The sequence below is a fragment of the Ambystoma mexicanum genome, chromosome 7p, assembly GCF_040938575.1.
Source record: "Ambystoma mexicanum isolate Mex_15411 chromosome 7p, UKY_AmexF1_1, whole genome shotgun sequence".
NCBI classification, from domain to species: domain Eukaryota; kingdom Metazoa; phylum Chordata; class Amphibia; order Caudata; family Ambystomatidae; genus Ambystoma; species Ambystoma mexicanum.
The window spans coordinates 459,914,009-459,929,507 of NC_090939.1; the positions used below are offsets into that span (position 1 = coordinate 459,914,009).

The window sequence follows — 15,499 nt, forward strand, 5'->3', positions numbered from 1 at the left end:
GATGGTAGCACATACAATTTTTATATTTGTGCATCCAACATAAATGAAGTCTGAATTTAGTCTGCATTTATATACCTGAACTATCTATAAATGAAATTTTATTACTATAATAGTGATATGTTTTGCACTCCGATTTGTCATAAAACGTCTTTGCGAGTACTCCATAGGAAGCTGTAGGCTTTGTTCCTCAGCTACCATTTCAAAATGTAAGTATTTTGAAGCTAACAACCCATTTAATAATAGTCGGATGTGGCAGATGTGGTCCTCACACTGAAAAGGCCCCCTTTGAGCAGAGTTGAGCTGGCAGGCGGTGTGGGGTGTTCCAGCTGATTGGAGCTACAACACAGATTTTTTTTTATTCAGCCCCATCACCACTACAGTGCATTGTAAATTCTGCAGGCACCCTGAAAGGCTCCTGATTGATGCCAGTTCTGTTGCGACCAGAGGGCCCTTGTGACTGGGAGGGTCAGAATCCACGCAGGACATGTTATCTGTTCTCCTTTTAATAAAAAAAGGAAAAGTGTATTGGTTTAGTTCAAAAGCTTTCCCCTCCGAACACTCCAAAAAAAAGATGTATAAACTACATTTACTAATTTCCACAAGAACTAAAATAACAATCAATATGCATTACAATCATACAGAGTGCACATCATAGACAATTCAGCTCACACCCACTCCCAGAAAGCAAGATTTCCACATCCATACCGTCTATTGCCTGTAAGAGTGCCCTCGAAAACACTTAAAACACTAGACCAAAATTGATTTGCCTTTATACCTTCACACTTCTGTACAAAAGACTCTTGCTATAAACATCCCCCTGTTTGACACATTGAGAAAGATGTCGTCTACAAGATTCTAATTCAAGCCCACAAATTCTAAATGTATGTTTAACCTCAGGAATTTTCATTCTAGCACGCAACACTATAAATTAAGGCAGTAGGCTAAACCTCAATTTCATACCAAAATACTTTAATCTCCGATCCTTTAAAAGTCAACAAATAAGTAAATGGTACAAAATACGGAAAGCATTGCTTAGTGTATATCTTCATGGGTTTTTCCCCAGCTAAATAATCAATGACCTGCTCTATCCCACTCGTAAGCCTTCTTGATTAGGGATGTATTTGCCACCATAATATTTTCGGCTGTGTCCATGATACAACCAATAATGGAATGGAACACACTACAAGAGGTAACCAAAGCCTTTTATTACCTGCTTGTCAACAGGGTGCTTTTGCCAGCTTTCCATAATACCACCCGAGTTGCATATCCATGACATCTGTCATCTTAAAAATACATAAACTCCTCTTTACTTTGATTAATGTGGCAAGAGATTCCGACCCCAGCTCTGTGTCTATAGCCTCTACAGGTAACAAAAGAATGCCTCCAAAGAATCCCCTCCAATATTCTCAACCATCGCAGCTCATTCCCGGTTTACATCTCTAACGCATATAATATACCTGGGATAGTGCTCGTTTTATAAACCTGTAAGATACCTTCTTGAGGAAAAAAAAAACACTTTGTCTGAAACAAAATTCTTAACCACCCCAAAGGTACTCATTCTTTTGGGGTGATATGCTTTTTCAATGAGACTGCAGAGCATGATGAGCTCAATAGAGCACCTAAATACACTTACCTCTCCACCACCTATATTGTCTCCACCTCAGCTTCCACTTAAAATTACAATGCAGCTGGTTTCTACCGACGAGCATAATTTTAGTTTTGACTCTATTTCATCTCAAATTCTTTCTCTTTAGAATAAGCATGTAGAGAAGAAAGACTGGGTAGCCCAAGGGGTGTTTTATCTAGAATCACCATATCATCCACATACATAAGCCATGAGATGCACCAGGAACCATTCTTAGGAGGATGCTCCTCTTAATAACACTGTTCATGTCGGCTATGTATAATTTGTATAGCATGGCATGAGAACACAGCCCTGCTTTAGTCCATTAATTGAACTGACGTACTCAGAAATCTGACTTGCCTGATTGTGCCTAACTGCCACTGAAGTGTCTATGTAAAACTGCATTATTAATTGAAGAGCCCTGAATCGATACCCCTCACATATAATTTCCTCCATAACCGACTACAGTGCACACACTCGAATGCTTTTGTGCAATCTACAAATGCAATATAAATATTGTTAGTTTTCTGATACAAAGAATTACGAATTAGATATTGGCAAAGCTGATGGGTACCCATACCCCTACTGAAGCCTGACTGCTGCAACAAGGGAATCCTTTTTATGTTCAGCCTACTGTCACAATCTGTCCAACAGATCACAAAACAGTCTGGAGGTAGCCAGCATGCTGTTTTAGGCACACACACAAGGTTAGCCCAGACCATTCCACCAAGCCCTTCGGATTTACCATACAGTTCTTTGATGCAAGCCCCCCACTCCGGCTCCGTAATAGTTAATCTCTTTACTTTTAGTAGGATTTAAAAATCTTTTACAAACTGCCAAAACCACTTCTTATCGTTTGATCTGAGCAGGTTATAGATCTGCCAATTGGCAGCCATTGTGGAATTTCTGTGCCTACGCACCCAATTTTTATATCTTGTGTTTAATATTAGTGATCAAGTTCTTACTCCAGGTGGACGTCCATTTTCCGTTCCTTTCTATATTTTTCAAGGCTCGAATACTACACAACATCTCGTTTTCTTGCTCACAGTGATGGCATCAAAAACCTTCCCAGTGTATACAGCCCTATTTTAATTACTCCTGTAATGGGCACTTCTATAGTCACAAGCATAATTAAATGCTCAATCATTTTCTCAATATCAGAAGTAGTAACCAGCTCCAAGGTCACTGTATCCATGAGTAGTCTTTGATTTAGGGAGCCCACGTCTTTTGCCCTGTGTTTATTTCATAATCCTCTTCCAGATAAGAGTATCAACATTCAACTTAACAATATCCAGTTTAAGAATTTTGTGGTCCCTTAATTCTGTGTATTCTTACAGAGCTCACTCTGCGGATGCATTTTGCAGCATGCCACAAAAATGTAGTCCACACGACTGGAAAAAATTGAAGTCAAGCTATTCATCACATTTTTACCTCCAACCTGGCTTAGATACACTAAGCCATGTGCTTCCATGAAGCCTATCCTCTTGCCCCCTGTTTTAATTGAGTCGTATATCTACCTTTTTATAGGCAAATTCTATGAAACCTTTCACAATACTCTGCCCCGGGGCACTAACTTTGCCGCAGTGTGCCATGTCGCCACTTCTACCGGAGGGGTATGTTTCCCATGAGACCAGGGAGGGAGGCTGCTACCTGATAGTCCCCCGGGGGTGGTATAATATGGGAGGGACCCCCCCCCCAGGGGTAAGCAAGATGAGAACATCACACCCCCACATACTCAAGCCTCTCCTTCTGCTAACCTCTTTGTAGACAGTAGACCTATGTACTGTTGTAATGCAGAGTATTTTAAGGTTCTGAAAAGTATTGGGACAAAAAATAGGAACCCAAGTAATCCAGGTACTGGGACTGTTACGCTCACCTGGTCTCTGCGGAGGCGTTGGGGCGTGGTTGCAGCCCTCCCTGAACTTGAATCGCCCCCTTCAGGCCTCTCCCTCAGTAGAAAAGCTGTGAGCGGTGGTACGTGGTGATACTGCTCCTGCGTGGAGAGAACAGGGTGTGAGGGCGCCAATCTGTGATTGTTGTACCTCTCGAACCCTTCACCCCAAAGTACGGTTTCTGTGAGCATACGCCGGCCCATAAAGCTCACCTGTGAATTATGGAAGATCAGCTCTCCGTCCTGCTACTTCTGGCAGGGGGGGGCATCGAATGGGATCTAGTTCCTTCACTGATCCCTGATGAGGATTAGTCCAGTTAAGCTGCAACTATGCTTCTCCTTATGATTGGTAAGTCTTTCTTGAGCTCTTGTGATGCTGTTCGTTCTGTTTAATGCCTTTATATGTTGCTCCTATTTATGTCTCTCTTCTGTTTTCTTCCCTTAGATGGAAATGCAGCCTCAATGCAGCTGTGAGACGCGGCCGGATGGAAGATGGATGCTACCACAATGTTCAACAGCAGGTAAGTGATGGTTTAAGGAAAAGCGCGAAGCATGGCGAAGCGCAACCTTAAACTGACTGTTTTTTCAATGTCTAACCTTGTCTTCTGTTTTTCCGTGCAGGCACTGCTGTCGACGATGGAGCGTGTCGTGCTGCGGTGCCAAGATGAAGATTACGGCGTTCCGGAAAGGGTAATGATGAATACTTGGTTCGCCGAAGAGATGTACATGTAAGAACAGCTTCCCCCAGTTGGTAAGTATGCTGGCAGGAAGCAGGATGTCCAGGGAGCAGGATCTTCAAAGGTAAGTCTGACCTCAGGCGACGATGAGCGTTACGCTGCTTGCAAGTACAGAATAACATGAAGCGTCTTATACCTGAGATCGTGGGCACGCCCATTAGGGCCGGCTTACCAGCCACACCCTGCCACTCCTAGAGAGTGAAGGCAATCCATTAGCAGCCGCACCCAAGAATACACTTGGGGCTGCTTAATGGATGGAATGTTCAAGGTTAATGCATCTGAAGTGCTATGTCCATAATAAAAGCTTTTTGGTGTTAAAGGGATGTTCTTGTTTACTGTTGTTCATGTGCCTGGCGCCAGGACAGTGTCCACCAAGGTCTACTGTGCATGCGACCCCCTGCATGCCTGTGCCCCTGACTTCATGACCGTGACAGGGAAAAGTTGGCCCAGCGGAGCAATAAAGACAAAACGTTTGAGAGAGACGAATGACTTCTACAATGGGCCCCCCCAACCCCTCCTTGAGCCTCCTCCTGTTCCCGCCCTCTGCCCGCCCCCAACCCTGATTGGGCACTAGGCCCTATTAAACTATTGCACTCGGGTCAGCCCCCTGCCCATTGCAGCCCTTGCTGCAAATGGCCCGAGGCAAAGGGCAGCTCCACAGAAGCAGCTCCAGGTGGTGGTTGCTGCTATTCGCTGTGGGAGCATGCAGCGCAGCCGTCTACCAGTTGCGAGTTACAAGGTAAGGTAGGTGCGAGCAGGAGCAACAACCATTACTACTCCCTACATAACTGTCCCTCCTCTCATATTACTCCTATTAGTTAATCCTGCAGTCTGCTGCACCTTGTAGTTGTATGTTATCCATTCTGGCGCTAGGTGATTTGTCATAGTCAGCTTCTGGGGCTTTTCCCCTCTTTCTAAAAAAAAAAAAAAAAAACGAAAAAAGAATGTTTGTATTTGCATTGCTGTTTTGTTTGAAAATGAGGCCTTTTTTCCCCTCTACCTAGGATTCTTTCCTTCTGAGCAGAATTCTTGCTAGGTGTCTTGCTTCTACTATACACACAAACCTACACCTCTCCCTTTAGCCTAGACTATTGATTCTAGATTGTTGCTTGCTGTGTGTTGTAGTTCGGCGTCATGCCTACTGTTGATCCCTCTACCTCCCCTCTCCTCTCTGGACTCTGTCTCCCTCCTTGTTGCTTTCAATCTCCCCCATCTTCTCTAACTGCTATTCTATTACCCATCCCATCCTATCTCTTTCGAAGTCGAAGAACATTTTTCAAGGAGGATCTCCTAGTATCTAATCCAGGCCTAACTGGAAGGTTAGGGAACCTAAACTGGAGTGTGCATGCACTTGTGTCTTTTGGAATGAGAGAGGTTAAAAGGAATAATGATGTGCTGCAGTAGCAGAAGATCTGGTGACTTCCCTAGGCCACCTGTTGGGTAAAAATAAACAAAACAATAATTATCCTCTGCTTGCCACGCTCAACAACAGGGTTACTGTTTGAATGTTGGAGAAAAGGAACTCATTTCAAGAGATGCTCAAATATTTTTTTTTGCCTGTGTGGTTGTATTTATTTTGAAAAATAAATCCGTTTCTAATATGTGAATGGCTTGTTTTCAAGTCAGAGCAAAGACTAACAAAAATGCAGAAAAACCCTCTGCAGGTTTTGAAAGACTACTTTGTCTTGTAACAATGCATGCGCTAGTTCCTGAAATAACAACCAGTGTTTACCCGAACATCTTACATTTGATACATGAATTGGAATGATCCAAAAAAAAAAAGTTTTTATTTTTTTTACACAACATGAATTGAAATGTGTTAACTTATAACACATATAACTGCCGACACGTGTTTCAACCACCTATGGCCGTCAGCAGGGCTGAGATATTGCAAGCTTCTATATTGCCCAAGAACACTAAAACAACCTGTACAGGTGTTCCCATATAGTACGCACAGGGAAAAAGTGTAAAAGTGGGGGGGGGGATGGGAAGAGAGAGAGGAAACACAAAATTAGAAAACCATTGAGTCATTGTTGCATGCATTTATGAGCATATAATTTTGAGTTTGCATGGAGCATGCTGGGTAAATATATACTTGGTGAGAAACCATGTTGCTGTGACTGATATAGAACACCTTATTGTAGAACACCTGTAATATGCCAAAACATATCATTCTTTTGGTGATATACCCTTGTGATCTGCCACACCAAGTTCTGAGTGGGGAGCCTCTTTTTCGTGCATGTTATGGGTCTTGTTTAATAATGTGACATTTAGTTGTTCATGTCCTGTGCATGATTGTTACTACAACTGAGCCAAAGAACCTGTGGCTTACCTGCAAGTTTGCAGATATGAAGTTTGATGGGTGTTGTCTGCTGCTATATTTAATGCCAGCGTTCACTTGAGAAACAAATCATCTGAACTTCTATTGCATAGGCTCCAAATGATTTATTCAACCTGGTCTGGGGATAGATGAAATATGAAACTAAGTTTGAGGATTGCGCTTGCCTTACTGAACTTGTCTGAGCTTTGGTGCTAGGCACTATGGATTTTACTGCTAGACATGTAGAGTAAAAGTCAAAGCACAACCCCTTGCTTCTAAGAGCCCAGATCAAGACATAAACAGAGTTTATAGCTCGTGTTCGGATTGAGATTCCTGTCTGGCTTTCAAATCTAACTTGCAGGCCAGAGGTCACAGCTCGCAAATGCACATCAGTGTCCAAGTCTGAGGATACACAGAGTTGGTGACTTTGGTTGGGTTAAACTTGTCTAATGCCATATCGCATGGTAGATGTAAAAACAAATTCATATAGGATACAAGGTTTGATGAGCACTTACCTATTTATGCTTGTAAACTGAGCGCGCTCGATTTCAGTTTAAACGTGTAAGATATGTTGCTTGGTTTGCAGCCTAGAAGTCTCTGCATGCTTACGTGCATCCATACGGCCGGATCGGTAAATAAATAGAAATATTGTACCTCTAGTTTCAATCTATTTTGTGTAATGCCATAGTAAAAATAGCGGGGACTAGCCAAAATTCTGGGGAGAATTGCCACGAGTCCCCCAGCATGACCACTGTTGCCACCTCAACCTCAATCCAGAAGAGTCTCACTCTGGGGCAAGCCCAGGCAATGTGGAAAAAGTCTGCAGTATCTAGAGTACGTCTGTTACAGAGCGGTAGCCTTTCAGGATCAAATCTGTGCAGCGGTGCTGGAGAATAATATACCTGATGGACAAACTTGTAATGGATCAGGCGCAGAACCTCTTCCTTCTTGAACGCCGTCTTCCAACTTCCTCACTTCCCCTGTCACTCCTCCTTTTGCCACCACTGATGGGTGTACCACATTCCTGTAACCCTCCTCGGAAGACCTTCAGAAGTGGCAACCAGCTTCACTTAGCTACCCTCAACTCTCGCTCTGCTGTCAAACATTCCTGGAAGACCTAGATGTCATCTCTCACCGAGACGTGGTTCACGGCAAGCTCAGTCACGGTTTTTTACACACTCCTCCCAGAGGGCTACAAGATCCTCTCTAAACCCAGGCCTAACCGTTCCAGAGGTGGACTGTCCCTGATCTTCCCCGAATGGGTCCCTGCTACTACCGTACTCACCCAGTCCTAGTCTTCCTTTGAATGCCTCATCTACAGGCTTGTTGTCTCTCCTATCCTCTGTAAGGAACTCATGGTGGCAACAGTAATGACGGACACAAGTGATCACAGTTTGAAGGTGTTTATTGAACTTTAGGAGGGAGAGATAAACTTCTAATCTAAACCTAAATCTATGATGGGCGCAAGCTAGGACCATCACGTGATAAGGCAGTCCTAGTGGCGTCTTGTCAAATAAAAAGGGCCTATAGTTAAAAAAAAAAAGAGAAAAAAAAAACTATCGCCAATCCGTATTACAAAAAGAGTGTGGGATAATGTTCACCAGAAAAGAAAGAAGTGTTCGCAAAATTATAGTCTGGATGGTATGGCTGGATCGCCATTCCCCACGTTTGAAGCACAGGATAAGGCAGGAATTTCGAGCATAGTACGCTCCTTGGCCTAGTCGGCACGAGGTGCATATTCCCAGTTCAACGATATCAAAACCTTCAGAGGCTAAGTCTCTTTCCTGCAAAAGTCTCTTGCCTTACAGGCTACTTATTCAAAGTAACTAACAAACAAAAGCTCCTTCTATACTCCTGTGCCTTGGGCGATTGCTCTTCGCCACTTGGATCTCCCTGCGCCGGGCTCAGATCCCTCTTGCCACTTGGGTCTCCCTCTGTCTGGTTCACTACGTCCTTTCAAATATTGCTTGTAATATTCAAAATGTCTTTTTAAACGACTTTCCACTGCGGACAACCCTCGACCGGGTTCATTGTTGTCGACACAATGTTTACAGGTGTATTACTCTTGATACACAAACAAGCAACAAAAGTTTTCTTGGTGGTCTTGCAACTTGGGTGATTGGCTTTCGCCCCTAGAATCTCCCTCTGTCGGGTTCGAATCATCTTTGCAAAAATCGGCCTCCCACCATCAGGTTCACTACGGCCTTCTTGAACACAATTCAGGTGTTTTCATCACAGTTCATGTTTTACTCCATTTCATTAGAGCGTTGGTTCCCTTCTCCCAGCTTGCTTTCGGCATCCATCTGTCGGGTTCACACTTTCCTTTATTCCACAGATCCCAATCTTATTGGAAAGCGGGGTACCCTTCCCCTAGCTTTCCTTTGGCAATGGGTCAGAGACTTTCGATTGTAACAGGGATTTGACGTGACCCTTGTAGGACCACTCTGATGCCTTACGCCACCCTTTCCTAGGGCCTTCTGGTTCTTGCAGTAAAAAAAAAACTTGTCCCGGTCAGTCTTTCGAAAGAGCGCCCACGTGGCGCCGGACCCCTCTGCACCGGGACCTCAATTGGCCTTTCCTTAAAGTTCAAACGTGTACACAAGTTCTTTCAAATTCCTTGCGTTCAAAAATGTTGCTACTTGCATCCCTTGGGATCAACATAGTTTGGTCTGCTTTCAGCATCCTCCGACTCACCGGCTGTGCTGAACCAGTTGGCTTCTCTGATCTCTGCAGTCAAGGATAGTGCCATGGTAGCTAGCATGTCCCCCCCCCCCCCGCCTGCGTTATTGCGGGAGGCCCCCATGTACCATTGATATCTGCTGCTCCTCACGGCAGCTGTAACTCCCGGTCTTATAATTTCCCTTTCGGTGGCTTTGCAGGTCTGAGTTGAAAAGGATAGGGTTGGCGAGATGAATAAGGGGTATTGTGGGAATGGTAGTGGTTTATAGGTCCAGATTGGGAATTCGGGAAGTAATAACCAGAGGTACGAGGATAAGAATGATTGGGAGTTTTTGGGTAGACAACAGGAAAACCGGAATTCTGGGGGATGTGGTTTCTGAATGCAGCAGGGTTTGGGCTTCTAGGTGATGTATCAAATATGGAGGGGGTCATTGCATAAAGGGGATTCCTTGGGTGGAAGGTAGGTAATCCAGCCTACAAAAGCCTGAGACCATGTCTCGCTCTCTCTCGCTCTCTCTCGCTCTCTCTCGCTCTCTCTCGCTCTCTCTCGCTCTCTCTCCCCCACTGTGTAATACAGAGTCTCAACTGGGACATTCCCCCCGAGCATGACCCCGGGCTCCCCTACTGAGGTGATCCTCCCTTGTCCACCCCCATGGCTGGGATTTGAGAGTGCCAGCCCTTCCCTGGCCACCTGAATAAGGGATTCTCAAGGTCTACTCGGGAGAATACCTTCAGGTTTCTCGCATCTCTCGCTGACCCTGGCCCAGTCTCCCTCTTCCACTCAGAGTGGACTGACCTCTCCTTCTCTCCACCTCCAAGCTGCTCCTCCTCAGAGACTTCAATATTCACCTTGACTCCTCTGCTGCCTCTGGACTCTTCCACAACCCCACTGACTCTTGCCCTCTCCATTCTTCCCTCAGGTCCCACGCACTCAGCCGGACACACCTTGGATGTTCTCATCCCTGCAGACATTCCCATTACCAACCCTCTTATTACTCCTCTCTACTGGTCTGATCATGCTCTTCTGTCCTCTCACCTGGACCTCCTATGTCCCCTGGATAAGCCCCCGCCTGCACTGCCATTCTACTTCTCTGCCATTCAGCCTATGAAGCAAGTGTCAGCTGCTGCTTTTGCCGCCACATTAATTCCCCTTCCCCCTCCCCCTCCAGATCCTGCCACTGACTCTCACTCCGACGCTGCCCTTACTAACCTTCAACTCTCCATCTCCAACACTCTGGACATACTTGCCCCTGTCATGAGGATCTGCATGAAGCCTGCGCACCATACACTATTCACTGCGGCCCCCTCCAACTCCTTCCTACCTCAAGGCCTCTTCCCCCTTCCTTTGCTCCGTTGCAGCACTGCTGCTCATACCGGGGAGGAGACTGAGCGTTGAAACCCTACTGGGTGCTCCTCAGATGGCATTCAGGGCACCCAGCTCCAGGCAGACGATCTTGCGGTCTCTCAGTCCCAGCAGGCTGGGCCATTCTCTGGGGTCGGCCCTTCACACTGGGCAGGTTCCGCGTGCCACCCGTGTCGGAGCCCCACCATGGGCCAGACGATGTGTGCGCGCGCTCTCCAGGCTCCCCACACCCTGCCAAGCTCACTTGCGGGGGTCCGCCACGGAGGTTGAAACCATAAACCGCCACTGCGCTTTGAACAGCCGTCCCTCACGGGGGTCAGGATTGGGTCTCTCGGCCCTACACCCCGGGGGTCAATTCGCAACTCGCCACTGCACTTCTCGGGTGGGGGAAGAGTTGAGGCAGCCCCCGCCGCTTCACATCCACTCCACTAGTACTGCGGGCGTTGTGATTGCTGCCATCTTGGCCGCACGTCTGAGGAGCTATTAGGGGAGCCTCACAAATGAATATGGGGAGGTTTCCTGCAGTCTGGGTGGATTTCAGGGTTCCCGGACAGGTCAACAGTCTTTCCCCTTGCCCATATCTCTGAGGGGAGGCTCCGGGCAGCAGGAGCTCAAGGCGGCTGTATTTGCTTTGCTTAGCCACGCCCCCAACTATTTTTGAATGTGACTTTTTTATGGAACGTGTTTCCGAAATAAACTGATGATGATGATGATGATGAGTCACACGCTGGTCTGGCTCTTCAGTTTGCATGTTCTTGTTCTGGTCTGTTTCTTTATGGGGCCAATATACACATGTAAAGCCTCAAAACTAATGGCTTGCCAATGCTTGTTTTTTGTATGGCACAAAAGACACCTTTCTGCTCCCTCTGACGCTAGAAAACTCACCCACTTGTAAGGAGATGTCTAGGACTGAGTAAGATTCCCTACAGTGAGTAACCTTCGAAAATTAGCACTGCTGTTGAAATCCCAATTCAAACAAATCAAGCAATAGTTGAATTTGAATACTAATTTGAACAATGTTAAGGCTACTTCCAGGCCCTTGTTTTACGTTTACTCGTAATGGCACATGTAGTATCTGAAAAGTACCATGCCCTTTAAATACTTTCTTTAATGTTCTGTCGATGCATCTAAAATGGCATCATAAATTGAGCTTTTAAGGTTATTATTGCTTTTAACAGCTTATGTGTAGTGAACAATATACCCACCCGTCCACATTTTGAAAGAGATACTGTAATCAAGTGTTTTACCTATCGTCTTATATTTATTTTCAGTCCTCTCATACATGCATGGAAGGAATTCTGTTTTTCTTATTCCTCCCTTCTCGGCAAAAAAAACTGTCCTTTCTACAGTAGGATGCTCATGTGGTGGTTTTTGACTCAACAGCATTGCTTTTGTCTTACAGGGGGACGCGTGCCGACTGTCACTACTTGGGGGGGGAAGAGGTGCTACAGGCAATAAAAATGACAACCGTTCAAGAAAATACAAAAAGTAAGTGAATCATTCACGCTAAGAGGTTTCAGTTTGCGTTTCTAATGTGGCAAAACCGGCAGTATTTTATTTCTGCCCAGAGTCGTGGACGTGCATAAGCCACAGCTAGAATATAATTAGGTGGGGTGAAAAGGTTGTGGGGGGTGTGGTAGTGCATGTCTGGTAAGTCAGGCTCTGCCATGAGTGCAGGTAGTAGGTACTCCTAGTTGTTGACTCAGGACCATCAGGTAAGAGTCAAGGTGAGTTATATTGCCTAAAAACCTAATACAGAATTACATGGGCTCTTGTTGCTGATTCACGCACTGTTACAGGTTGTGGAAATATCTGCCATAGGCAGAGGTATGTATAATGTGGGTAGAGCGTGAGGAATTGTACATGTCCCAAGTGGTGTTGTACAGCAATGCCACTAATATAACTTAAGGCTGTTCATTTTTAATGTAACTGACTAAATGTATTGTGTTTTTTCTGTATGAGATTGATTGTGAATAAGCCTATAAAAACACTGAGGTTCCTGTGCTAGGGGGACACAATGTCAAGACTGAGATACCATGCTGGTTTCTCAAACCATTTCTCGACTGTTGTATGGAAATGGCCCCTTTCTCTACCTTTGCTGCCTAGTTTCCTATTTGGATTATTTGTTGAAAGGCAGCAGGATTTAGCAGATTAATTTCATCAAGCGAATTTTAGTTGCAATTAAGTTTCAGATGCTCAGAAGTTCTTAAACTTAAAGTTCTTAAACTTTGTTCATGGAATTTCCCAATTTTGAACATGGATCATCAAATTTAGAAAAAATCGATACGGATACCATCAGCAAGTATTCATGTCAAACTGGAAAAGTGGCAGGGGACATGTGTGCATACATTTCTCGACTGGCTGTGTAGCACTGCTTCGTGGTAGTGAGGTGTGTAAGAATGGATGGCATGTGTGTGTGGATGCTTATGTTCTATAGAAACTTGAAGCAATATAAATTTATTACATTGACATGATACCTCCCACTACAGGAGCCCAGATGACAACGTAAAACATTAAGATCAGGTACCAGTAATATTGAATCACCCTCCCTCATCCCAGCTGTTCTGTTTCAATATGAGAATAATATTGAGGACACCCGTTTATAACATGTTATCGCCTTTATTCCACAGATTCAATTGCCTTACATTTCTCATATTCTAGAATTATCCACTGCCTCTCTATTCTATATTCCATCTACCCTGAGATTATGCTACCTCTACCACACAACAACCCCCCCTTACTTACCATCTAAATTCATATTTAAACACATTAAACGTTACATTTGCTCAATTAGACGAGTAGGCTTGCAAACTGCTTTATGGGGCCGACATTGCAATCCTACCTCTGATGAGTCTGGACTTATGCCACCATCTGGACTCATGCCACCACCTGCAAACCCCCCAGACTCCAAAATTGCAAGACCCACCCCATCCCTTTTGACCACTAGTCCCAACCTGGACAGGAATATGATTAGATACTCCAAAGTCATCTTCATCCAATAAAGTTAAATCAGTGTCAGTGTCATTTGAATCATTTGAACCACCCAATCCTCCCCTTCGGAACCATTCTGAAACCATCTTTTGAAAAAGGATACATTTCTGCTTATCTCACAATCACGTCCTTCAGCTGTGACCATGGACCCTTTAACATCCTTAATCTTCAGCAGTATTGGCCAATATTTAGAATCCAACTTTCTCCTCTGTTTCTGTCGAACTAACACAGAATCTCCCACTTGAAGATTACTTTCTCCAGCTTTCCTTTTACGATCCGTCCACTCTTTAATCTTTATCCTCTTCACCTTGTCTCACTCTCTAATGTCATTGTCCTCAGCAGCCGTGTAATCATCCACGCGTGGAAGTCTTGTACGGGGCTTATACTTTATCATCAGCTCTGAAGGAGAATGTCCAGTCATCTCATGCGGAGTATTGCGATAACTTCTTAGCATCTGAGACATAGCCTGTGGCATTGATATATTATCCACAATTGCTTTTTGATGAGTACTTTTTAAAGTACTCATGAATCTTTCGACCATACCATTGACTTGAGGCCATAATGGCGTTATTTTCTGATGCTTAAAACCCATATGTAAAGCAAACTTGCTAAATTCATGACCTTGAAACGGCGGCCCATTATCTGTTTTCAGCACTTTAGGACCTCCCCACTCAATGAACAGCTCATCAAGTACCACTGCCACATGACGAAATGCAGTAGACAATACATGCTTCACTAAAGGAAACCGTGAATACTCGTCTATAGCCACCAGTAAGTATCCTCCTTCAGCTAGGGGCCCAAAGAAGTCAACAGCCACGCGATTCCATGGACCAGTAGGAATTGGCACCATCTGAAGAAGTGTTGCGTGGACATTGGACGTTGCCACTTGACATGCAAAGCAATTTTGTAAGATATCTTCCACAATTACATCCATACACGGAAACCACACTTGATTCCTCAGGATCTTTTTGGTGTTGACAACCCCTCTATGGCCATCATGTACTAGCATTACTAGGATCTTTCTTAAGCTTTTTGGGGGCTACCAGTCTGTTTCCCCTAAGAAGCACTTCTTGCCTTGTTGCCGATAACTCACTGCTCATTTTCGTCAACTTCTGAAGATCTTTCATGTCTCCTTCTTCCAATCCGTCTTCCAAGTTAAGACAATGCCATTTCCCTGTTTTAGTGAGTCTGACTGCCATTTGAATCATCGGATCAGCTTGACTCTTCTCTCTGAATATTTATTTACAGATTGCTGGTGGCAAAGCATGAAGAAATACATACGATATATATTCTTCTGCATTTCTTTGCATCTCAGTTTCTGCTACACCTGCTGGATGTCTCGACAAATAATCTGCCAGATTTGCTTCTTTCCCAGGTTTGTGAATGATCCTATAATCGTATTCCTGTAGCTGTATGCCCTTCCTTTGAATCCTGGGAGGCATCTTAATTCTGGGATTTCCAAATAATGAAAGAAGAACTTGATGATCCGTGACAAGAACGAAAGGTTTCCAAATCACAAAGTGATTAAACCTCTCATACGCCGAGACAGCCGCTAAGCTTTCCCTTTCAGCTTGTGAGTATCCTTGTTCACTGTCGCTTGATGCTCTACTAGCATATGCGACAATGTGTCGTTCACCTTCATGTCCCTCTCTTGGATCTATCTGTGCCAAAATTGCACCTAGACCCACTGGACTAGCATCCACAATTATTTCAGTCTCCAAATCTGGATCAAAATATGCCAACCGCCTATTACTGACCAATTCCTCTTTAATTTTCTTGAAACTTCTCTCACAATCCTCATTCCACACAAAGGCAAAATCTTTCTTCAGAAGCTGTCTCAGCGAATCAGTAAGAGTCACATAGTTCGGTAGGTACCGCGCACAATATCCAGCCA

General features: G+C 44.6%; 1 protein-coding gene across 2 annotated transcripts in view; it reads left to right on the forward strand.

Annotated features, from left to right (window-relative positions):
* BLZF1 (basic leucine zipper nuclear factor 1) overlaps positions 1–15,499 on the forward strand; it is a 343,666-nt gene that overhangs the window by 45,871 nt on the left and 282,296 nt on the right. For both annotated transcript variants that reach the window (XM_069636476.1, XM_069636477.1), the window contains one exon: positions 12,017–12,102. In XM_069636476.1, the coding sequence (XP_069492577.1) occupies positions 12,075–12,102 (28 nt within the window). In that variant the 5' untranslated portion in view covers positions 12,017–12,074. The remainder of the gene's footprint in view (positions 1–12,016; positions 12,103–15,499) is intronic.